This window comes from Carya illinoinensis, chromosome 2, assembly GCF_018687715.1.
Source record: "Carya illinoinensis cultivar Pawnee chromosome 2, C.illinoinensisPawnee_v1, whole genome shotgun sequence".
Taxonomy (NCBI): domain Eukaryota; kingdom Viridiplantae; phylum Streptophyta; class Magnoliopsida; order Fagales; family Juglandaceae; genus Carya; species Carya illinoinensis.
The window spans coordinates 12,341,637-12,362,786 of record NC_056753.1 but is presented as its reverse complement, the minus strand read 5'-3'; the positions used below and the strand labels follow the sequence as shown (position 1 = coordinate 12,362,786).

General features: G+C 37.6%; 1 protein-coding gene across 3 annotated transcripts; it reads right to left on the bottom strand.

The window, feature by feature from the left end:
* Positions 1–5,303: 5,303 nt before the first annotated feature.
* LOC122300127 (F-box/kelch-repeat protein At1g51550-like) lies at positions 5,304–20,573 on the bottom strand. Of its 3 annotated transcripts, none has more exons than XR_006239914.1 (3): positions 19,804–20,573; positions 9,648–10,693; positions 5,304–6,078 (listed from the first exon to the last, which is right to left on the bottom strand). XR_006239914.1 is itself a non-coding variant. In XM_043110549.1 (2 exons), the coding sequence occupies exons 1-2, from the start codon at positions 20,246–20,248 to the stop codon at positions 9,723–9,725; spliced, it is 1,416 nt and encodes a 471-aa protein (XP_042966483.1). In that variant the 5' UTR covers positions 20,249–20,572; the 3' UTR covers positions 9,481–9,722. The 3 variants fall into 3 exon arrangements, 1 of the variants encoding a protein (XP_042966483.1); XR_006239913.1 differs by lacking the exon at positions 5,304–6,078 and adding an exon at positions 9,481–9,568; XM_043110549.1 differs by lacking the exon at positions 5,304–6,078 and having other exon boundaries at positions 9,481–10,693; positions 19,804–20,572.
* Between the last annotated feature and the right edge of the window lie 577 nt (positions 20,574–21,150).

Sequence of the window (21,150 nt, the reverse complement as noted above, 5' to 3'; positions counted from 1 at the left end):
TTTTCAATTGTTGTATGATGTTAAAACATATATTGAAGCTGAATAACACTGCAGTTTTTTGATGATTCAAACATTGTCCAGATGAAAGCTCATATTTCCTCAAGATACCATTGATATAATTCCACTCAAAATCAATTGCTCTACAGAATATAATGTTGTCATAAACAAAGAAGAGATGATTAACCAATGAACAGCCTCTTACAATCTTTACCCCTTTGATATGTCCTCCCATTCTGCTTCATTCAACATAACACTTAAAGCCTCAGCACAAACGATGAAAAGGTAGGGAGATAGAGGGTCTCCCCGCCTTTTACAATAGGACCTAGTCTCCCATTTACAATGACTACATAGCTCACTGTAGAGACACATTGCATTATCATTTTAACCCATCTTTGACTGAACCGCAAACTGACCTTCATATTTTCCAAAAAACACCACGCCAATCTATGATAGGCTTTTGAAATATCAAGTTTAATATCCATTGATCCCATTTTTCCTTTTTGCTTGGTCCTCATTGAATGTAAAGCTTCAAAAGCAACTATAACATTATCTTAAATCAATCGACCAAGTATAAAAGCACTTTGTGTTTGAGAAATAATGTGAGGGAGACAAATTTTCAGCCTATTTGCTAGCACTTTCGACCTAACCTTATAAACTATATTGCATAAACTTATAGGCCTATACTCAGCAGGAGTAGTAGGGTTTTTCAACTTAGGAACAAGTGCAATGTAAGTGAAATTGATTTCATTTTCCAAAATCCCATCCTTCAAAAAATCGAGCATTGCATCACGTACCTCCTTTCCAACTATATGCCAATATTTTTGATAGAAAGTAGCACTGAAATCATCTAGACCTGGAGACTTGAGATGTCCCATTTAAAACACAGCAGCTCTAATTTCTTCCTCTGTGAAGTGTTTCAACAAATCCTCATTCATTTCTTGAGTGACTCAAGTTTTGACACTGCCAACGCACTCTTTCAAAGCTTCTTGTGTAGGATTGTTAGTAGAAAATAAGTTTCCATAGCATGAAGACCCTATCGACTTCCTCCATTTTTGTAACCACAGCACCTTGAGAATCCTTCACAGATTTAATCCAATTCTTCTTTCTCCTATGAGTAGCACAAGCATGGAGGAATTTTGTATTCTTATCCCCTTACTTATACCAGTATCTCTTAGCCCTTTGCTTCCATTTGACATCTTCTTGTTCCAATAATAGGCTCAGCTCATTCTATAAAATTTTGGTTGTTGCAGTATTATGAACACCTTCTTCTAACTGTAAGCTCTTTAGCAACTCTATTTTCTCCTCAATCTCCTTTTGAGTATCACTTCTTTTTCTTAAACTCCACTTCAATAGCTCTCCATTGCATTGTTGTAATTTTGAAATAAGACTTAACCATTTGTTATTGCTGTAATTACAAACTATATAGGCTTATTCCAGGCACCTTTGACGATCTCTTCCCCATCAGCTTCTAACATCCACTTTGCCTCGAATTTGAATAGCTTTCTTTTGTGTAAATGATTTCCCAAACCCTCTTTAAAAGACAACAAGAGAGGGTGATGTCAAAACTCCTAGCAACTAGTACCTCATTCTCACACATACTGAAGTTTTGTAATCGGCTTTGATTAGCTAGTACTTGATTCAACATTTCTTTTGTAAATGAGGCATCTTGATGCCTATTGCTCCAAGTATACTTTTGACCCTTCCACCCAATATCATGCAAACCAGTTTGTTCTAAAGCCAATCTCAACCCCTCCATCTGCAACTCAGGTCTAACATTCTCCCCATACTTTTCATCATAAAATAGAATGTCATTGAAGTCACCTAAGACACACCAACACTAACTTGATCAGGTTTAATTAGATCCAATAGTTTCCAAGAATTTCACTGCCTACCAGTTTCAAGAACCCCATAAAAACTAGTAAGAAACCATTCAAAACCTGATTGCATCACCCTAGCAGTTGCATGAATATGGTGATTTGAGTAACTGAAAATACTAACTGTGTCCTCATACTTCCACAACAAAGCTAAACCACCCCTCCTTCCAATAGAATCAATTGTAAAGCAGCTTTGAAAACCCAGTCAACTCTTCACAAACTCTATCTCATTCAATCTCAATTTTGTTTCCATTAGAAGAGTATTTTAGGGCACTTATATTTGACCATTTGACAGAGGTCTTAAACTGTCCGTGGGTTCCTAAACTCCTAGTAGTTCCAACTTAATGTTTTCATAATGATTGACAAGGCTAGAGTCCAGCCACTGCCAATTGAGAGTCATTGGAAACCTCAAAATCTGAAGGTGTAATTCTACCCTTCTTCCCTACTCCTTGTTCAACCTCAACTTTAGAAATTTCATACTTTTTCCCTTTTTAAGCAGAGAAAGAGTTAGAAGACACAGTACATGACTTCTTTGTAAGTCTCTTCCAGCTTCTCAGCATCGTTTTCCCTTCACCTAGCACTTGTACTACTACTGATTGTTGTTTCTCCATCCATCATTGCATTCAATGGACTGGGCTTTGTAACTGATAAGTGGGCTCCCTGAGCATAAAAATCTTCCATTGGACCTGAGAGACCCATCCTATGTAGTGGCCCAGTTGACACCTCATTGCCTTTAACATTTGACTTTTGTTGTAGCACATTAATCTGGCTATTTAAAGATTCCTCCTCCAATAAAAATTGATCCTGTCATTTTCCAAGATTTCCTCCAACAAATTTATGATGACCCCTTAATTTTGGAACCCCCAAACTGTTATCTTTTTCTTTTATAATGTTTGCCAATTTAATGGTATTATAATGACCATTAAGACTATCTTCTTCCTCTGGCAATGGACTCTGGTTACCAAGATTTTTTCTTCAGCAACCATCGGACTTGGAAATTGAGGTTTATCACTCTAATAACCAAACTTCGAACTTCGAACTTCAGCAGACAGTGGTCGACATCTTAAGGCTTGATCTGCCTTGAGCTAGGTTCCAAACTGGTCCATTTTTCTAGCCTTTGAGGTACTAGCTTCCATCCAGCCTTGAGCACCATGAACAATTCTATCACATTTGAAACACAATCTAGGAAGCTATTCATACTTAAAAGGAATCCAGACTTTCTCCCCAATAGGTTAATGGACATACCTCTTGAAAGTGGCTTGTAAAGCTCGAGTTCTATATGCATTGTTAAGAAATTTCCCCAACCTGAGCTCTCAGTAGGAATATCAAAATGCTTAACCAACCCAATAGTCTCCCCAATATTTTGGCCTATTCCATCATTCATTGTGCCAATGGCAGATGGTACAACTGAATCCAAAAGGCCCCAGATAAAAATTGCATCTTACTTGGTGGTGTTAAACCATCAAATAGCTTAAGCACAAATAGACTAGCATCAAAGAGCCATGGCCACCCATACATAACTTTCTCCATATCTGCATGTTCTTCAAAAGATAGTGCAAAAAGATTGCCACTGATCACTATTAACAAAAAAGAGCTTATTAACTTCCATATTTTTGCCATAGTTATGCGCAAAACATCTTTGCTGATGACACGTTCCAAACATAGTTTGCCAGCTAAACTACATGCCCTTTTCTTGGTTTCTTCTAGTAGAAGTGCTTCATCAACATGAATCGTAGTATCCTCCTACTCGGTTAATTGTAATTGTTTCCACTTGTCTTCTATGAGTTCCATCACTACACTATCAATTCGTCAAACAAACTAGAGAAAGACCCCACCCTTACAAAAGTAAGATTAGAGAAAATCTTCAACCCAGAACCTCAGAGAGGGCGAGAGAAGAATCGCTCCAGAGAATGATATAATTATGTCTTATCGACGCTTTTATCCCATTTATTTGTCAGTCATAATTTGAAAAATATCTTAAATGTATGAAATTCAGTTTATATATTCAAAGAATAGTAATGATAATAAGTATGTACTTAACTAAATGAATAAAACACAGAAAGGTGATTTTTATTCTCACCAGGTATTTTGCTCTCAACAAAAAAAAAAAAAAAACCCAAACATCACACCTTCTCTGACTAGAGGGAGTGGAGCTTCGGCTCCTCCCTCCCTCCTCCCGTCTGCTAGTTTAGAAATTGTCCAATCTTTTTTTTTTTTGGGTTTTATTTTGTTTTTCCTCCATAACAAGGAGAAGTGACGATCTATTATTTTTTGGCTCCCCCACGACCACCACGTGCCCTACCGTAGGACTCCCCAACCATCGATCTTTTAGATGGCCAAAGCAGAATATCAAACAGAGTGGTGTGTGCGTCACACACTAGACACAAATCGACATGAGATCCATGTGCCACTGCATTGAGGAGAGCTTATGGCTACCACACACGACACTTTCGGGGCCAATGACCTCAAATCCTTCAGAATTGACCAACCTCCACTCTCCTAGAGTGACGTATGGCCTCCACATGCCGCCACATTCCTTGATGGTTGTCTGTTGGCGATTCGGCGCATCTCTTATTCGCTATCTTTCTATGTTTTTGTTTCTCCGAACTAAGGACTGTGGGAAAGAGGTAGTGGAAGTCTCTTGCAGCAAGTTTAGACCAGCGAAATGTAGCACAAAACACTTCATTGCAACTTCTAGTCATAGTATTAAAGTCTATTTTTTGGACTGTTATTGTACCTAAACTTTGATTCAAACTATTAAACCAAAAACTCAGAGCAGTTTTACCTACAAGTATATAGGTATTGTAGTACCTAATAAGGTCAAATCTATATGGATTGACTTATATGATAAGGAAAATAAACTTAAACAATGAAAAGAAATTACTAAAAGGAACATGCAATCAAATAGAAGAGAAAATTACTGAAATGAAGTTTTTTAAAGTAATAGAATAAAACTAAAATGATAAAATAAATCAATATGAAGAACGACTAAGGTTTCGAGAATCTGTCTAATAATTTAGAATATTGTCTTCGATCAATTTATTTCAATTAAACTAGAATAATAATTTTGTTTAATTGCAATATTTAGCATTTAAGGCCAACAAAAGTAATCACTAATGATTAAGCATGAACAATTGATGGTTAAAATATTCACAAACTTATTTGAATATCACAAGGATTTTTCAAGCATCCAATGTATTCGAAAATCACAATGAATCAAGAAAAATATATAGATAATCAAAGTATCAAATAATAAAACCATTCAATCGATCAAACTCGCAATATAAATTCTAATGTTGATTAAAAAATAATGTCTAAATCATTAGATTTCACCTCTAATCTTAGTATGAAAATTTAGCCAATCATATTCATCACAAAAGCTATATAAATCAAATAAATATTTTACATCAAAAAACTAAAGTAAAATACACAACCCAACACTATAAAACAATCTAGACAAGAGAGTAAACGTAGAGAGAAGATAAAGCTCAAAAGAACTCCCTCCATCCGTTCCGTGCCTTTCCCATCCAAACGAAAAAAGTCCTAGCCAAAAAAACTCTTTCAAGCGCTCGTGCCTCTCTCTCCAAGAATCCCGAAAAATAAAACTAGCTCTCCGTAAATCCCCTGCACTCAATGAACCAAACCAAAAATAATTCCCCCTGCCTAGTCCGTTCTGTCTGCAAAAAATGCAACGTTTCATTTCTTGTTCCTGCCCCAATAGCTCTGTCTTTTTCTTGTCCAGGAAGACGCTCCCAGTCCAAAGTTTTTTAGCTGCTCCAATTCTCTCTCACCTAAGTGAAGTTTGCCCAAACGAAAGAAAAAATATATATATTCCTCCTGGTTCATCCTTTACTCCTTGTGAAGTTTGTCTCCCCTCGTCCAGCATCAAACAAAAAATAAATCCTCTCTCACATCTTCCTCTCCTAGGCCATAAAAGTCCCCCCCGCAGCTCCCATTGCTTTTCATGTCAAGCCTTCAATCCCTTCTCCGTGCAAGTCCGGCATTCCTCAAAAGTCTTCTTCCTCTGCCGAAAGTGCTATGTTTTTCCTCTATGCCTTGCAGCTCCAACTCATCTATATGTTCTTGTGTAAGAGTGCTAAAGTGCCTTTCCTCAACCGAAATGAGCAATTGCTCTTTTTCTTTCTAGACCAAAAAGCACTTCCCGCGTGATGCATGTGCAGCTCCTTTAGAAATATTTAAAAGCCTGAAAATAAAACATAGTAGGAAACCAAAATAAATTAAAAGTAAGAATTGAATATCAAAAATATGTTGTGCATTTGAGAAAATATTGCCAAATTAAATCACAGGTTATAAAAGTAAACATAAACCATTATATTAACCAATTTAAATCGCAACTTGGATTTATGTTTAATAACCATTTTTCCATCTGAAATCAATAATAATATCAATAAAGTAATTAAAATATATTAGTTTTAAATCTATAAACTATGTAATATTTCAACTTAATTAACTACATCAAAACCCAACTATATCAAAACCGCTTCAAGCGGCTTCCCCTTGTGGGAAATGGATGTGGGTCAATTCATTGGCTCTAGATCATTCTTTTTTTTTTTTTTTGCATTGTATTTGCTGGTTTTAGATGAATGTTAGGACCTCCCACCCTATTGAATATTGTGTCCTATAATTGTTAAAAAAAAAAACTGAATGAATAAAGCAAGTTTCGGGATCATGGTGCAAAGGTGAACATACCTCTTTATTTATGCATGGGATCGTTCTCTCCCCTTTTTTATACTTTCAATTTCTCCTATTCTAACTCTCTGAGTTTTCATCAATGGTCTCGGGTGCCTTAACATGTTCGGTATAAATATATCCTTTAATGGGAGAAAAATTGAAAAACCAAGGACAATCATGTATGACCAAAAGCAATTTTTTCGTCTTCTTTTTTCCTCGGCAAGCAAACTATTTCATAGATAAACTATGTGGTTACAATGACATAAGATTCAGTGGGATGGGAGTCCCCAACAGTCTTCCCAAAATAAACAAAAGCAGCGCTAAAAAGAAATACAACAAAGCGGGTTATCTTGCCAAAAGATTGGCTCTAACCCAATCCCACACATGGATGCCGCATTAAAGCAGTTATAACATAGTCTAATAACCATACTATAAACCTATGACTAAAAGTCGCAATTGAGAAAGGTGCACTACATTTTGCTGATTCAGTCCAACTGTAGGAGACTATCACGAACACGTTGTCTTGATCACTAGTTAGGAAAACCAGGAACATAAGAGAATAGTAGCTCGAAGATGACCCGATATAGAGGCGAAAGACCACTACCAACAGTGGTGGCGCGTGAGAGACACGCACTATACTAAGAACAAAAAAGCACACGGATCTGAAAGATCCGAAGTCCCTAGTCTCAGAGGCGCTGCACGTGATACCTAGAAACATCCAAAGACGTGACTGCGTGTGAGGCCTACGCGCATTGTAAGCTGCGTGTGAGCTACACGCGTCACATGGATTGAAAGTTTTCTGCCACTGACTGGCCAATCAGATTGGCGGCTGGGGAGTCCGATGGAGGGGAGTGTGGCCGTTGAAGATGATCGGAGAATAGCATATTGGAGTATCAAGGTAATATCATTGGAAAACTAAAAACAACTAAGGAAAAAAGCCATATATACAACGGCTGGACAAGCTGAGGAAGGGAGGAGACGAAGCTCCAGCCCTCCCCTAGGCAAGGACGCTCTGATAGCTAGCTAACTATGAAGAGAAACAATAGAGATGAAGCTCCAGAGAGAAAACGTCGAAGAGATTATGACCAAAAGCAGTTAAAAACTAAAATTATCGGCCTTTATTATGTTATATAATTCAAAGAAATTGTTAAGAGTAACATACATGCATGGTTTGTGTAAGCGCCACTCACTTCTATGGAGAAATAATGAGGTCTATCATTAAAAAATTAAGAATAATGCTATATATAATTATACGTTGTGCAAGCATCGCACACTTTTTTTAAATAAGAGGGGTTGTCCTTACTTTTGTTTTTTTTTTTTTTGTTTTATGAAATATTTTGAGTTTTTTATTTTTTATTTATTTTAAAATTTTTGTATGCTAATTTGAATCTCTTTTTCAATTATTTCTTTAGTTGACACATGATGTCATTCTATTGGTGTTTATTTGGTGTTTGTATTGGTGGGATTAATGGAAAGGTGATAAAAGAACTAAAATAATCAAAGTTGTTTACTTTTACAAAACTTTTCATCTCATCTCATCTTATTTAATTATTACAAGTTTTTCAAATTTCTATACAAAATAAAATAAACAATTTAACTTTTTCAAATTCCAATACAAAAGTATTATTAAAATAATATATTTTAATAATATTTTATTCAACTTGCAACTTTAATATCAATTCATCTCATCTATCTCTGAAAATAAACGAGCTCGAAACAATTTGTTGGAAATCCAAACCATAAGGATTATTTCAATAGTTAACACCAAAATAAAGATCTTGGAAAAAAACTTCCATTTTCCGGCTATTAGAGTCTAAGGTAGGAAAAAGATGGACAGATAAAGTGGATGGTATGATATTTATAATTGTTTGAGCGGATTTTCTAGCACCATGAAAGCCCTATCTAGCGGACAGGGCGAGCATGTAGGGCGATGGAAGGAATTCAGGAGTGCTCCAAAAATAATTGGGTGCCCACTCAAAAAGATCATAACGCAAGCATGCGAGGGAGAAAGTGAAGAAAGCAATCATGCTATTTATCGCTGCCCAGAAGTAAGACTGATATGGCTAAAAAGACTAAACATTGACTTGGAGCTGCTAAGAGGACAAGGTAATTAAACTTCTCTGGTTGGGGAAATTATGCAAAGAGGATTTAAAATATCTGGAAGTGTTCTTAACAATCCCTAGGGCTAGGGGATATGGAGGTGTAGAAATCTAATAATGCATTGGTAGACTAATCATGCTCTTTTGGAAGTGGTAGATAGCTGTTTGGCCTATTTGGAGGCATACAAGAAAGTGAAACAGAACCAGTTAGCTGCCCAAAAGGAGTGTGTTCTAAGTGGGAAAGCTTAAACTTGATGGCGCCTTATTCCAAACCTCAAGGAAAGCAAGTTTGGGAGGTATCTTGAGGACTGACAAAGGAGATGTCATAGTGGCAATGAGAATGTTGGAAGAATCTGGGACTGAAGTGGACGATTGATGCCCTAGCTGCTCTGAGAGGGTTGCAGATGATGAGTAAGATTGGATTCAAGGAGCTGATTCTCGAAGGGGACTCTTTGATCAACATAGAACTATCAACTCAAGATCTGGTAATCTCTCTCTGCAGGGACCAATAATAATGGAAGCTCAGGCACTACTAGGACACTTTGAAGTTGTTAAAGAATTCCATCTAGGTAAACAAGGGAATGAAGCAGCTCATGCATTGGCTAGATTTGGTCAACAAGTTGACCTTGTAGCTCGTTGGTGGCACCAGATTTCAATGGCGAATAACGTAAAAAGTGACTCGAAGGATTGGAAGATGAAATATTGTCGGAAGACTACGTCATGATTACATTTTTGTGTTGATATTGAACGATTTTAATTAGGACAACTGTTATTATTTAGTTAGACTTTTGTTATAACTTTCCATGATATATGTATGCTTGAAATAATAATAATAATAATAAAAAGGAACTTTCTCAAGAACATCAGTTGGAGGTGACATGGAGAGTTGCATCACGCCAAACGCTACATAGAAAAATAGCCATTAATTTTGAGGACCAACTCAATAAAGATGTAGACACCAGCAAATAAACAAGAGACGTACCATATATACACAAGACTCGCATCTGGGAAAGCACACCACCTCTTACGTATACTGTATATAAACAGCCATTCCCTTCTATAGCTCAAGCACAAGCTCCACAAGAAAAAGTTCCGCATCAAAACTTAGGTCAGGTGATTCAGCAGCCTGAACTAACCTATCTATCATTCCACCAAACACATACAAATAACGCCCCGAAGGATCGGCACATGCCTGATGGAATGACCGACAGTTCGGTTTATGACCTTTTGCCTCGAACTTTTTCCACATTTTTGCCAATAATCCACTAGAGTTCAGTGTGCTTGGCTGCACACTGATGGATGGGATTGCACTCACATCCAACACCCAAAAGTCATCTTTCTTGTGTCTGTATGAATCTTCCCCACCATGTATTAGCAATCGACCTCCCACAATTGGTGTAGCTGAGTGACCAACTCGTGGGAGGGAAACTCCTTCAGGTATTTTTGGTAATTCATATGGTATTTGTGCCCATTTATCGTAGCCCTCAAGCCTATCCAAGACCCAAACATCATTAAGCACCTCATAACCTAGTCCTCTTCCTCCAAATAAAACTATACTTCTACCCCCAATGCAGGTCAATGAATGTCCTGAACGAGCTGGAGGTGACGGATAAGTCAAGATCTCACGCCATGCTCCATAGCAAAGACTTTCAGAGACTTCTAGAACCCATGTGTCACCCAATCTGAGGCCATTCAGCCCTATCCCTCCATGAATGAGCATCAACCTATCATCAACCGAACATGCAGCATGGGCACCACGTGAGGGGGGTGCAACAGACTGCAAATCAAGCAACTTCCATGATAATGTAATAACCGAGGTCTCATGGCATGCTACTTGTCCCACCCATGTATCATTTTGACGACTCCCATGGTCATTAATTCCTCCAAACAGAACCAGGAGATTACCCATTACAACACAAGTATGCCCAAATCTCCCACTTGGAATGCCTGAATTAACCTTCTGCCACTTTGGCATCTTCTGAAAACCTTTGCCAATAAAAGACACCCATGTGTCATCAAGATGTCGCCCTAAAAGGAACATCAGTAAGTGTCAGAAAGAAAAATGACAATAAGAAAAATCAGGAGGATGTTTAGTTTAATCAGTCAATCAACTGTTGCTCTATAAATTTTTGCTTATAGCTCCACTTGCTAATAAATGCAGGCATGTTTCTCTGCGCTCCTAGTGACAAATACAGTATACAAAATTATTCTTCATTTTTGCCAAAACTCCACTGAGATCGCCAGAATCTGCAATAGTTGCTTTATAGTCTAAATGAGATTAAGCTTTTTCTTTTTTCTTTCCCAACCAAAATGAAAAGGTAAATAAAGACAAAAGCTCAGTGTAGGAGTTCTTATAAATCACGTCAAATAACTTTTGAACATCTCTATCAGCCGACACTTGCAAGCAAGAATGAGGGTTGTCATGAAAGCTGTGTGCACAAGATTAGAATTTCTAAAAAAACACAAGCAACATCCTAAATGCTAAGACCTTGGTTCAAATTGGACATCCCTATCATTTTTCTGCTTTTATCAGCCCCATAATCTCCAGCATGAGGATAAGCCAAATGACAAATCACTGAGGATTCCAGGTAATCCCACGCATCGAGTCTAATAACTATTGCTTTCATATCTGGACAAAGAAACTATAACACCAAGAGTAAAGGGAAAAATCTTATATCAATTATGCTGTTGAAGATAAGCTTGACAAAGAAAAACATAAACAAATATGATTAATTTAAGAGCGAACAGAAAAAGACAGGAGGAAAGAATTCAATTACTATGACTTTCAAGTTTCATTTCAATGTCGTCCATATTTCTTGATAAATTGGGATCCTCTCCATTTGCATCCCAAATGGAGAGGCTCGACTTGTAATTCCAACCTATAAATCGCAATCAACAGGTTTTGAAAGGAACATATAGATATTCACAAACATGGTGCAAAGAGAACTAATTTCTGATATTCTGAATGGTTTCATCATGACTATACAGTAATGGATATAGTAGCTAAAGTGTTACTCTTCCATTAGCCTAAAAGGGAGAAGTTATTATAATTATGTCTATTCAATTAGCTGAACTACAGATTTTATGAACCAAAGCTTCCAGATTGGGATAGCCTGATATGCAAATTTGTCAGGACTCAGAACATAGGTTAAAGGATATGATGACATAGACACCTTGCACAGTGACTAATTCCAGAATGATAAATTTTGATAAAGCAATCAGACAAATCTGTTTAAATTAAAAGCTTATGAAGTGATTTCATTAGACACAACAACTGAAAAGTACGCTGTTATGCACAGGACATAAGATACATTTAAGCATGAAAATATGAAAGCAAGACAAAACGAATTGAACATTTAGAATTAGAGAGATCACAATAGGGTGAAAATGATAATAAAGACATCTGTTCTTTTATACCAGAATGGATAACATTTTATATACCTAGGTATGAAGAAAGCATTGATGAAAGAGGCTTGTACTCTTCCAAAAAATATGCTATAGAGTGCTTTGTCAAGAAAAACATCTTAATATTTTACACGACTAAAGTCCAAGAAAAAGCATTTCAATATCCTTGAGAGCTGAAGTTTTCAGATGTTAGCAATAACAGTTTCCGTTCAAAGTATCGCCCCTTCGACCATTTCTTTTTTGACAAGCAATAATTCTTTATTAATAAGCACAAAACAAGTACACATGAAGTGTGCATAGGAGATCCTCTTCCATCTGTCTTTTTTTTTGGGATTGAGTTGGAGCGGTATCTTCATTTTCCTTTCTAATAATTTGGGGCGAGGGTAGGGGCCAGGGAATGAGAAGACCTACTTGGGTGTGGGGGTGTTGAGGTAAGATGTGGAGGCATGGGGAGCATAAATGAGAGAATGAATTCGGGCTTGAAGTCTTAAAGCTCAGCTGGCTCAATTCATGTAGTCTCTTTGAGCTTAAAATCAGTGTACTTTGGGCTTTGAAGACGTAATTAAAACTAGCAATCACTTGGGGTCATATCATCTTCAAAGATATTGCTGACCAACACCAACAGCCCTCAACCATTTCTCAGGCCTTCAAGCTCCGTAAAAATGACCAAAGACAGTGAATGCATCTCATGGAATTTAGATTGTTAAACATGCTGAAAATCAAATTGACTGAGGAGAGCAAATGAATAATCATAATCTATAATAGAGTTATTCCAAAAGCTTGTGTCCTACAGTTATCTTTCAATTTTTAAGCCTTGATACTTGCCTGAAAAAGTCAACATACAGCATCAGGTAGGCGCTATGTCATTGGGTGAATTCATTGCCAAAAGTAGAAAAGTTATTTTCTTTTACTCTTTCATAAAAGAAAACCATAAAAGAACTATGGGAAGAAATGTAGAATGTTAAATGAACAAAAAATACTACTACCTAGAGATTTTTCGTGACAAGCAGTATTTGTGTAATAGTACAATGTTGGAATATATTAGAGTCCTGCAAAAATGACAGTTGAGAAGGGTTTTTTTCACAGGAGATGAAGCTGTATCTTAGAGAATTTAAACCACTATGAACAAGATGCTTACATGTACAAGTAGGTTTTTGTGTGTCTGCAGGCAAGCCAATATTTCATTTAAGAATAAATTACAATGGGTGGATTGCTATTTTACTTAAACATAGTGATAACTGAAGAATAATACTCCAATAATAAGAGAATGAGAGAAGATCAGATAATTTTAAAATATCATGTACTCCTTAACTTCAGTAATCCATAATGAAGAGACATATCAGCCACAACTCCATGATTCTCACTTCTCTGTGCTTTTCTCCTCAGATCTCTCGTCATAACAGCTGATGTGATTTCTCTCTTATTTTAAGCATAAAGTTAGTCTTGCACTACTGTAAATAGCATTGGCATAGGATTCTTTCACATCTGTATAGTTTCCTTCTTTATTTCTTGTACAACTGTAAACCTTTGTTTTGTCCTCTGCTTTTGTATCTTGTAAATGCTATATAAATGGAATACGAGCCATGCATACAGGCAAGCTATTTTTCTCATTATTAAATGGTATCTAGAGCCACACAAGAGTAACTTTGTCAAAAATGTCTTCCTCCTCTACTTCCTCTCAGATTCCTCCTGGGGACGAGCTGGCCCCCTTTGATTTGTTTTCTTCCAAAACTCATCTCCCAGACATTTCAATTAAATTAGCCTCTACAAATTACCTCCTACGGAAAGCCCAGGTTGCTCCCATTGTACGTGGCCATGGCTCCTCGGCTATGTAACAAATTAATTTTCTTGCCCGCCTACAACTGTTGCTGCCACTGATGGTACTATAACTGAGAACCCCACTGCTGTCAAATGGCTCAGCATTGATGACCTGATCCTCGGCTGGTCAACAGCTTGCTGTCTGATGCTCCTCTCTCTCAGGTGATCAACAGTGAGGCCTCCCATGAAGCTTGGGACGTGTTGGAAATGCTGTATGGTCGACATACTTGGGATTGTACCCAACAAATGAAAGGTGAGCTCCAAGCCCCCACCAAAGGTACTGCTTCAATGGAAGATTACCTTCATAAAGCAAAATCTTTGGCCCTTGCACTCCGTGGTGCCAGAAAACCGATGGAAATGAGGATTTTATCATCTGTTTACTCAGAGGATTAAGATCCGAATTTGATCCAATAGAAGCTGCTATCAATGCAAGAGATAGTTTTCCCTCACTTGAAGCTGTAATCAGCAAACTAAGGGACTTTGATCTTCGGATTCAAGCAGGAAGAAACTCAGCCGTGGCTTTCTACACCAATAGAACTGCCCCTTCTCCAAATTGTAATGCTGGAAACTCATCTTCCCGTGGGCGCTATCAGAATAATCAGAAAAAATATAAGTAAATCGTGGGGGTGGCAGGTCCCAAGGTCGCACCAATTCTAGCCGTTCTCAACAAAATTCCTCCCGTGGTGATGGCAAGCCTCCTATACGTACTGGGTATATAATGTGCTTCCCTTGTGGTGGACCTAACCACAAAGCCGACAGCTGCTGTGCTACAGATGAAGAAACCGAAAGCTATCAAGCTTTTCTTGCCATTCAAACTGGTGATGCTTTGGATGATGTCTGGTATCCGGATACGGGACCAAACCAACACATGGCTCCTACTTCTACTGATGCTAAAGGTATACTGCCATACTCAGGTACCAATTCTGTGATCGTTGGGAATAGTCTTGGTCTTCCCATTTCGGGTGTCAGTAACTTTGAAGTTCCTCATACTTCTCTCACCATTAAAAATGCTCTTATTGTTCCAACTCTTAAAAAGAGACTTCTATCTGTTTCTCAATTTACTACTGACCGCATTTGTTGCTTAGTGTTCTATCCATGGGGCTTTCTGATAAAGGACCTGAAGACCAGTCAGTGATGTTTAAAGGTCTCGTTGACGCTAGTTTGTACCCGTTACGTGCCACTCCAACCTCTTCCATTCCGGTTGCATTTCAAGCTACCAAGGTTTCCAGCACCATTTGGCATGCAAGTTTAGGCCATCCCAATTCAGGAACTCTTAAGGTTTTGCTCTCTTGTTTGCCTACTTTAAATAAACATGTTGGTTTTTGTGAAAGTTGAACCTTGGAAAATCAAAGAAATTGCCTTTTGCCTCTCATACTACCTATGCTAAAAATGTTTTAAATACCCAGGGACAGGCTCCAATACCTTCTCGTGATGGTTTTCAGTTTTATTTGGTTGTTGTAGATGAATTTTCTTGTTACATATAGAGAAAGAATTGATATAGAGTGTTAGTATGAGAATTCGCTCTTTTTTGGTCGTCAAGCTACGAATATTATTATTCTCTTAATTTACGTCGATGATATTGTTAGCACTGGTTCTTCCATTTCTTCTATCAATACATTTTTATCTCATATGTCTCAAGTGTTTTACATGAAGGATCTTGGAGACTTACACTATTTTCTTGGACTTCAGGTCACACGGGAAAGCTCCAACATTGCTCTCAATCAAACACAGTATCTACTCTCCTTATTGCAGAAATTCGGACTTGATGGCGCTATACTAGTTTCAACACCTCTTGCATCTAGTGTGCAATTCTCTACAAATGATGGCCTTTCTCTCAAAGATCCAACTATTTATTGTCAAATGGTTGGCTCTCTCCAGTATCTCACCCTCACTCAGCTAGACATCGCCTTTGTTGTCCATTATGTACGCCAGTTTATGCAAGCTCCTTGTGAACCTCATCTTATAGCAGTCAAATGGATTTTTAGCTACTTGAAGGGAACTCTCAATCTTGGTCTTCAGTATGTTAAAAGTCCCCTCACAACTATTTCAGGATTTTGCGATGTGGATTGGGCAGGCTCTTGTGATGATCGTGGATCAACTACTAGTTTCGCAATTTTTATTGGTCCTAATCTCCTATCTCGGGTGAGGACCAGGTTGCCAACATTTTCACAAAGTCCTTGTGCAGTCCCAAGTTCCTACCAAACCATTGCAAGCTCTGCGTAGGTCCAATCCTCCTTGAGCTTGAGGGGGAATGAAGAGACATATCAGCCATAACTCCATGATTCTTGATTCTCCATGATTTTCTCCTCAGGTCTCTCCTCACAACAGCTAATGTGATTTCTCTCTTATTTAAGCATAACCTTAGTCTTGCACTACTGTAAATAGCATTGCCATAGAATTCTTTCACAGCTGTATAGTTTCCTTCTTTATTTCTTGCACAACTGTAAACCTTTGTTTTTTCCTTTGCTTTTGTATCTTTTTTTTTTTTTTTGATAGGTAAAAGTAAATTTTATTAATGAAAAAGGCATAGCCTGAGTACACTAGAGGTATACAAAGATCATGCCAAGTTACAACTAAGAACTAGTGAGAGATACAAGCAAAGTATGGAGATCATCTGTATTACAAATAATGGCCGAAGCCCAGGAAAGCAAGGTACAGTAAAAAAAACGTTTCAGTTCAGCCATAGAGTGCTCCATATCTTCAAAGCACCTCTTGTTCCTCTCCATCCACACACACCACATAATGCAGTGAGGTATCATTTTCCACACAGTAGCGATTTGAACATTTCCCCGGATACCTTTCCAACAGCACATAAGATCCCGGACACTTCTAGGCATGACCCATGCCACCCCTACCCTACTAAAAACTTCATCCCATAGGCATTGGGCCACTTTACAGTGTAATAGGAGGTGATCAACTGATTCCCCATCCTTTTGTATCTTGTAAATGCTATATAAATGGAATGGGAGCCAAGCATACAGGCAGGCTATTTTTCTCATTCTTACACATAATTAAGCAACCTATACTTTCATCTCCTTATTCTTAACAATTACTTAACAATAGATGCGTCACATGTGACGGAGTACAACCATTTGATGACATAAATGATATCATTTGACAACATTTGGAAAGGAGGGTTTTTTTTTTTTCTTTTTTTTTTTCCCTTTTTTAAAAGCATCCCGCCCTGACATTAATCACACAGAAAATGGGTACGTACATCTTCCTTGGATAGGGGAAAAAGTATCTATGTATTGTCAATGTGTTCACATAGATGTTTCCCTCCCTACGCAATACGAATTATGCAATCGCCTTATTCACATGTACACTACCTAGGAACATTAGCACTTTCCACTCGATAAAAGATAGCTGACTTGAAGCAGTGTTGTGAAGGCACAAGCACATGCTAGTACTACAGATGATGTTGGATGAAAACATGATAAACAATGATTTATAAGATGAATATTGCAAATATAATATCTCTTAGTATGAGTAGGTAGTTAGCAGCCATTATTTGTTTTCCTTTTGTTTCTGTCTTTTTGTTACTTTTTTCACATTTCAGAAACTTTACTCAACTGCCATTATTGTCAAGCCAAGAAATATGAGTTGGTAACCAGTAGTCTTTGATGATTTCAAGCTCGATCTATGTCTATCCATCGCTATACTATGGCTCTCAACCAAATTTCTCATCTGACTATCTTCCAATATTCTACCCTTTAAGAAACACTTGGAAAAATGTCTCACCTCGATTATGAATTCTTACATGGTGAATATTGAGGAATTTAGAAAGTGAGGTTATTTTTGAGGTTAAGAGAATTTTTAGGTTTTTAAGGAATTACAGTAGGTATTTCATGTGTAATTGTGAGATATTTGTTCAATGAGAGATTTACTCAGGTTAGATGAATTTCATGGGTGATGATTGATATTATTTTGGCACTGTTTTGAGGAAATTCAGAGGAACAAAAAAAAGAAAAAAAAAAAAACCAAGAAGTTCAGGTAAGCGGGGTTCCTATAGTAGACTTTGCATAAAATGAAAATGAAAATTGGTTAATTTTTGAAAATATGCATGTTTATTTTTTAAAAGAAATATGAAAATAATCTCAGTTATTTGTTCAACATTACTCATGAACGCTAACGAAAGAGAAAGCATTTTTTTCATTACTAGCAAAAAGAGTGAATATAAAAATTTGTGCATGATTATGTGAAAATGCTCTAGATTTGTTTTGATTCTGAAGATGATATGATTTTGTTCAGTACTTTGTTTTGATAAGATGTGACTTCTGAAAAACCTTTGGCAAGACTCTGATTTTGAATTTGATTATGTTTCCGCTTTGATTCAGTTACAGCCTTGTCACGGGTGATAATAGTGGCATACGGCCTAAGCACGGGTGATAATAGTGGATACGGTTCAACCACAGGTTATAATAGTGGATACGGCCCACCCATGGGTAATAAATAGTGGATACCATCCAACCACGGGTTATAATGATGGATACGGCCCTGTCACAGGTTATAGTAGTGGTCTCTGTTTGAGTGCACACTTTGGTGACAGAGTGATTTATGTTCTGCTTGGCTATCCGCAGATGCACAACCCTACCACGAGGCTTATACATGGCCTCTATTATGATATGATGTTCTGATATGATGCTCTGATATGATGATGATGATGATCATTATGCTATGCCAAATGATATTTTTGAATGAAAATACTTCGAAATCTTCACTCTGATATTTTGATAACATGTCTCTACTTCTGCACTTTGAAAATGGAAATGTTCTGTTCTGCATTCTGATTTTTTGTAAAATCTCATGTTTATACACTAGTATAATTTTTCAGATAATTTTGATGTCTTAGCAGGAAGTCAAGAATAGGAAGTGTTAGCAAGGCCGATGATCGTAGAGGAATAAGTGCAAAAGTGCACAGTTATTATTTATTGACGAGTCTTAGTTAGAAGAATTATCATTTCATGTTATTTTTATGTTTCAAGTTATGGATATATCCGAGTCTGTGGAGATTTTAATTTATTTTATCTAGGTATTTTCTACGGTGTCTTGGTAGATGAACATATATATTTGGTTTGAATAAATGAGTTTATGTTTTAATTGGAATTTGTAGTATTTATAATTGTGATATGAGATATGAGTTTAGGCTACATGAGCTAACTCTCTGATCCCTCTTGAACCGGGGCGCAATGGACACTACCACACCCATTGTCATGCCGAAGGACACCAAGAAGGACATGGTTATCACGGAAGGCATCACTAGAACATGGTCACGACAGAGGAAGGCATTTTCAATATGGTGGAAATCATGGTTGTCATGCCCATTGTCATCAAGGAAGGGGGCATCACAAGGGGTACAACTATGGTGGAGGACATTATGGTGGTCATGGCCGAGGAACACTTGAAAAATGTTTCACCGCAGAAATCAACATCCTCCATTTGCCGGAGATGCTACTGCCTAATATGTGGATAGATTCCTATGAAAAGTAGGACAGTCTCATTGGAAGCATTAAAGGTGCTACTACTACCAAGAAGGCTGATAATACAATATTATCAATGTTGTCGTGTAAGATTAAAATCACTATAACCTGAAAATTTGACCACATAATTCATAGTAAATTCATCAACGAAAACTTAATAAAAAATACCATTATATCTCCTTTATCATTGTTTTACTATCCAGTTTTTTTTTTCTTTTTTTTTTTTCACTCTTTAATCTAGATTAAAAATCTCAAAACATAAACTTCTTGAATAATCTGTTGATTGAATTTATTTTCTTTTAAATTATGCAAAAGGTCATTTCTTCAGATTTTCAATCTAGAAATATTTAAAAGCATATAACAAACAAACACAAGAAGAAATGCTATAAAGACGAGGAGGGTCGGACATCACGATTCATGAAAGACAGTACTGACCTCCTTCACAACCACCACCAAACAGAACCAGACAGTCGGACACAAAGTTGAGAGAGTGAGAAGCTCTGGGGCGTGGGACCAACAATTCACTATCTGGGTAAGTCAGGTTATGGCAAGAAACAGACCCAAGCCGACAGACTTGCTTGTAGAGCCTCATCCATGGTAGCTGCTGCTGCTGCTGGAAATGAAGATCGGAAGACTTGAGAGCATCAACAGACTTGAGACCCCAGTCCCTCCTGCATATGGATTCCCAAAGAGTGTCCGAGAATATAAGTGCCCTGAATCTCTTGCATGTCATGGCAAAGGAAAGAATCGAATCTGAAGGCAGTAGAAGCAGAATTGTTACGAGGTGGTCCTGGGCTATGCTGGTTATGGGTGCTCGGTTACGATTGTTGTTGCCGACCCCGCTGGTACCGCTTTCTTCCATGGAATAACCTGCTTCCATTATTCACTGTGGATGTCTGGGATATATGGATCTGGTTCTCGGGGATAACTGGGCTAAATCAACTTGTATTGGGCAGAAACAACTACAAAAGTTGGATTATGTAGTTTGAAGTTAAACAAAAGGGTAAATGGGTTTTCGTTTGGACCGGTAACATAACAAGACATGGCAAACGACAGGACACATTACAGATAGCCATGGAAGTCGCAATGATTTCACGAACAAGATACGCACAAGACGAAATGGGCGGACCCACCTGTCTCTTTCCAGGAGGAGAATTTACCATCTCGACTAAGTGCCCTATCCAGAACGCCAGTCGTTATTGGCCTTTTGCGTTAGGAATGTTGTGATTAAATAATAATAAAATATGATTTAACGGACAAGATACGCACAAGACGAAATAGGCAGACCCACCTGTCTCTTTCCAGGAGGAGAAGTTACCATCTCGACTAACTGCACTATCCAAGAACGCCAATCGTTATTGGCCTTTTGCGTTCGGAATGCTGTAATTAAATAATAATAAAATATAAACTGATATGGCTATTCGAGGTGACAGTGCCCTTCAGTACGCACAAATATTTGGGATGCAAATTCATTCTTCATTTAACATGCTTGAAGGAATTAAATAGACAAATATATAATAGACCACTCTTGCACTTTCACGAAGGCCCAAAAGCACTATCCACTAGCTACAGTAACTGACCCAGTACTTGACAATAATCAGCCCAGCCCAACCAATCCCACTAATTGAGACTCGGTCAAAAGCCTAATAACACATAACAAATAAAGGAATTAAACAATCCTGACATAAAAATAAAAGACAACACTCTGTTGTCCTTAGACATCTACATATTAACAAGGAACCCTTCATTTTGGGGTTTACACCCGTAACAACACCCCCTTCC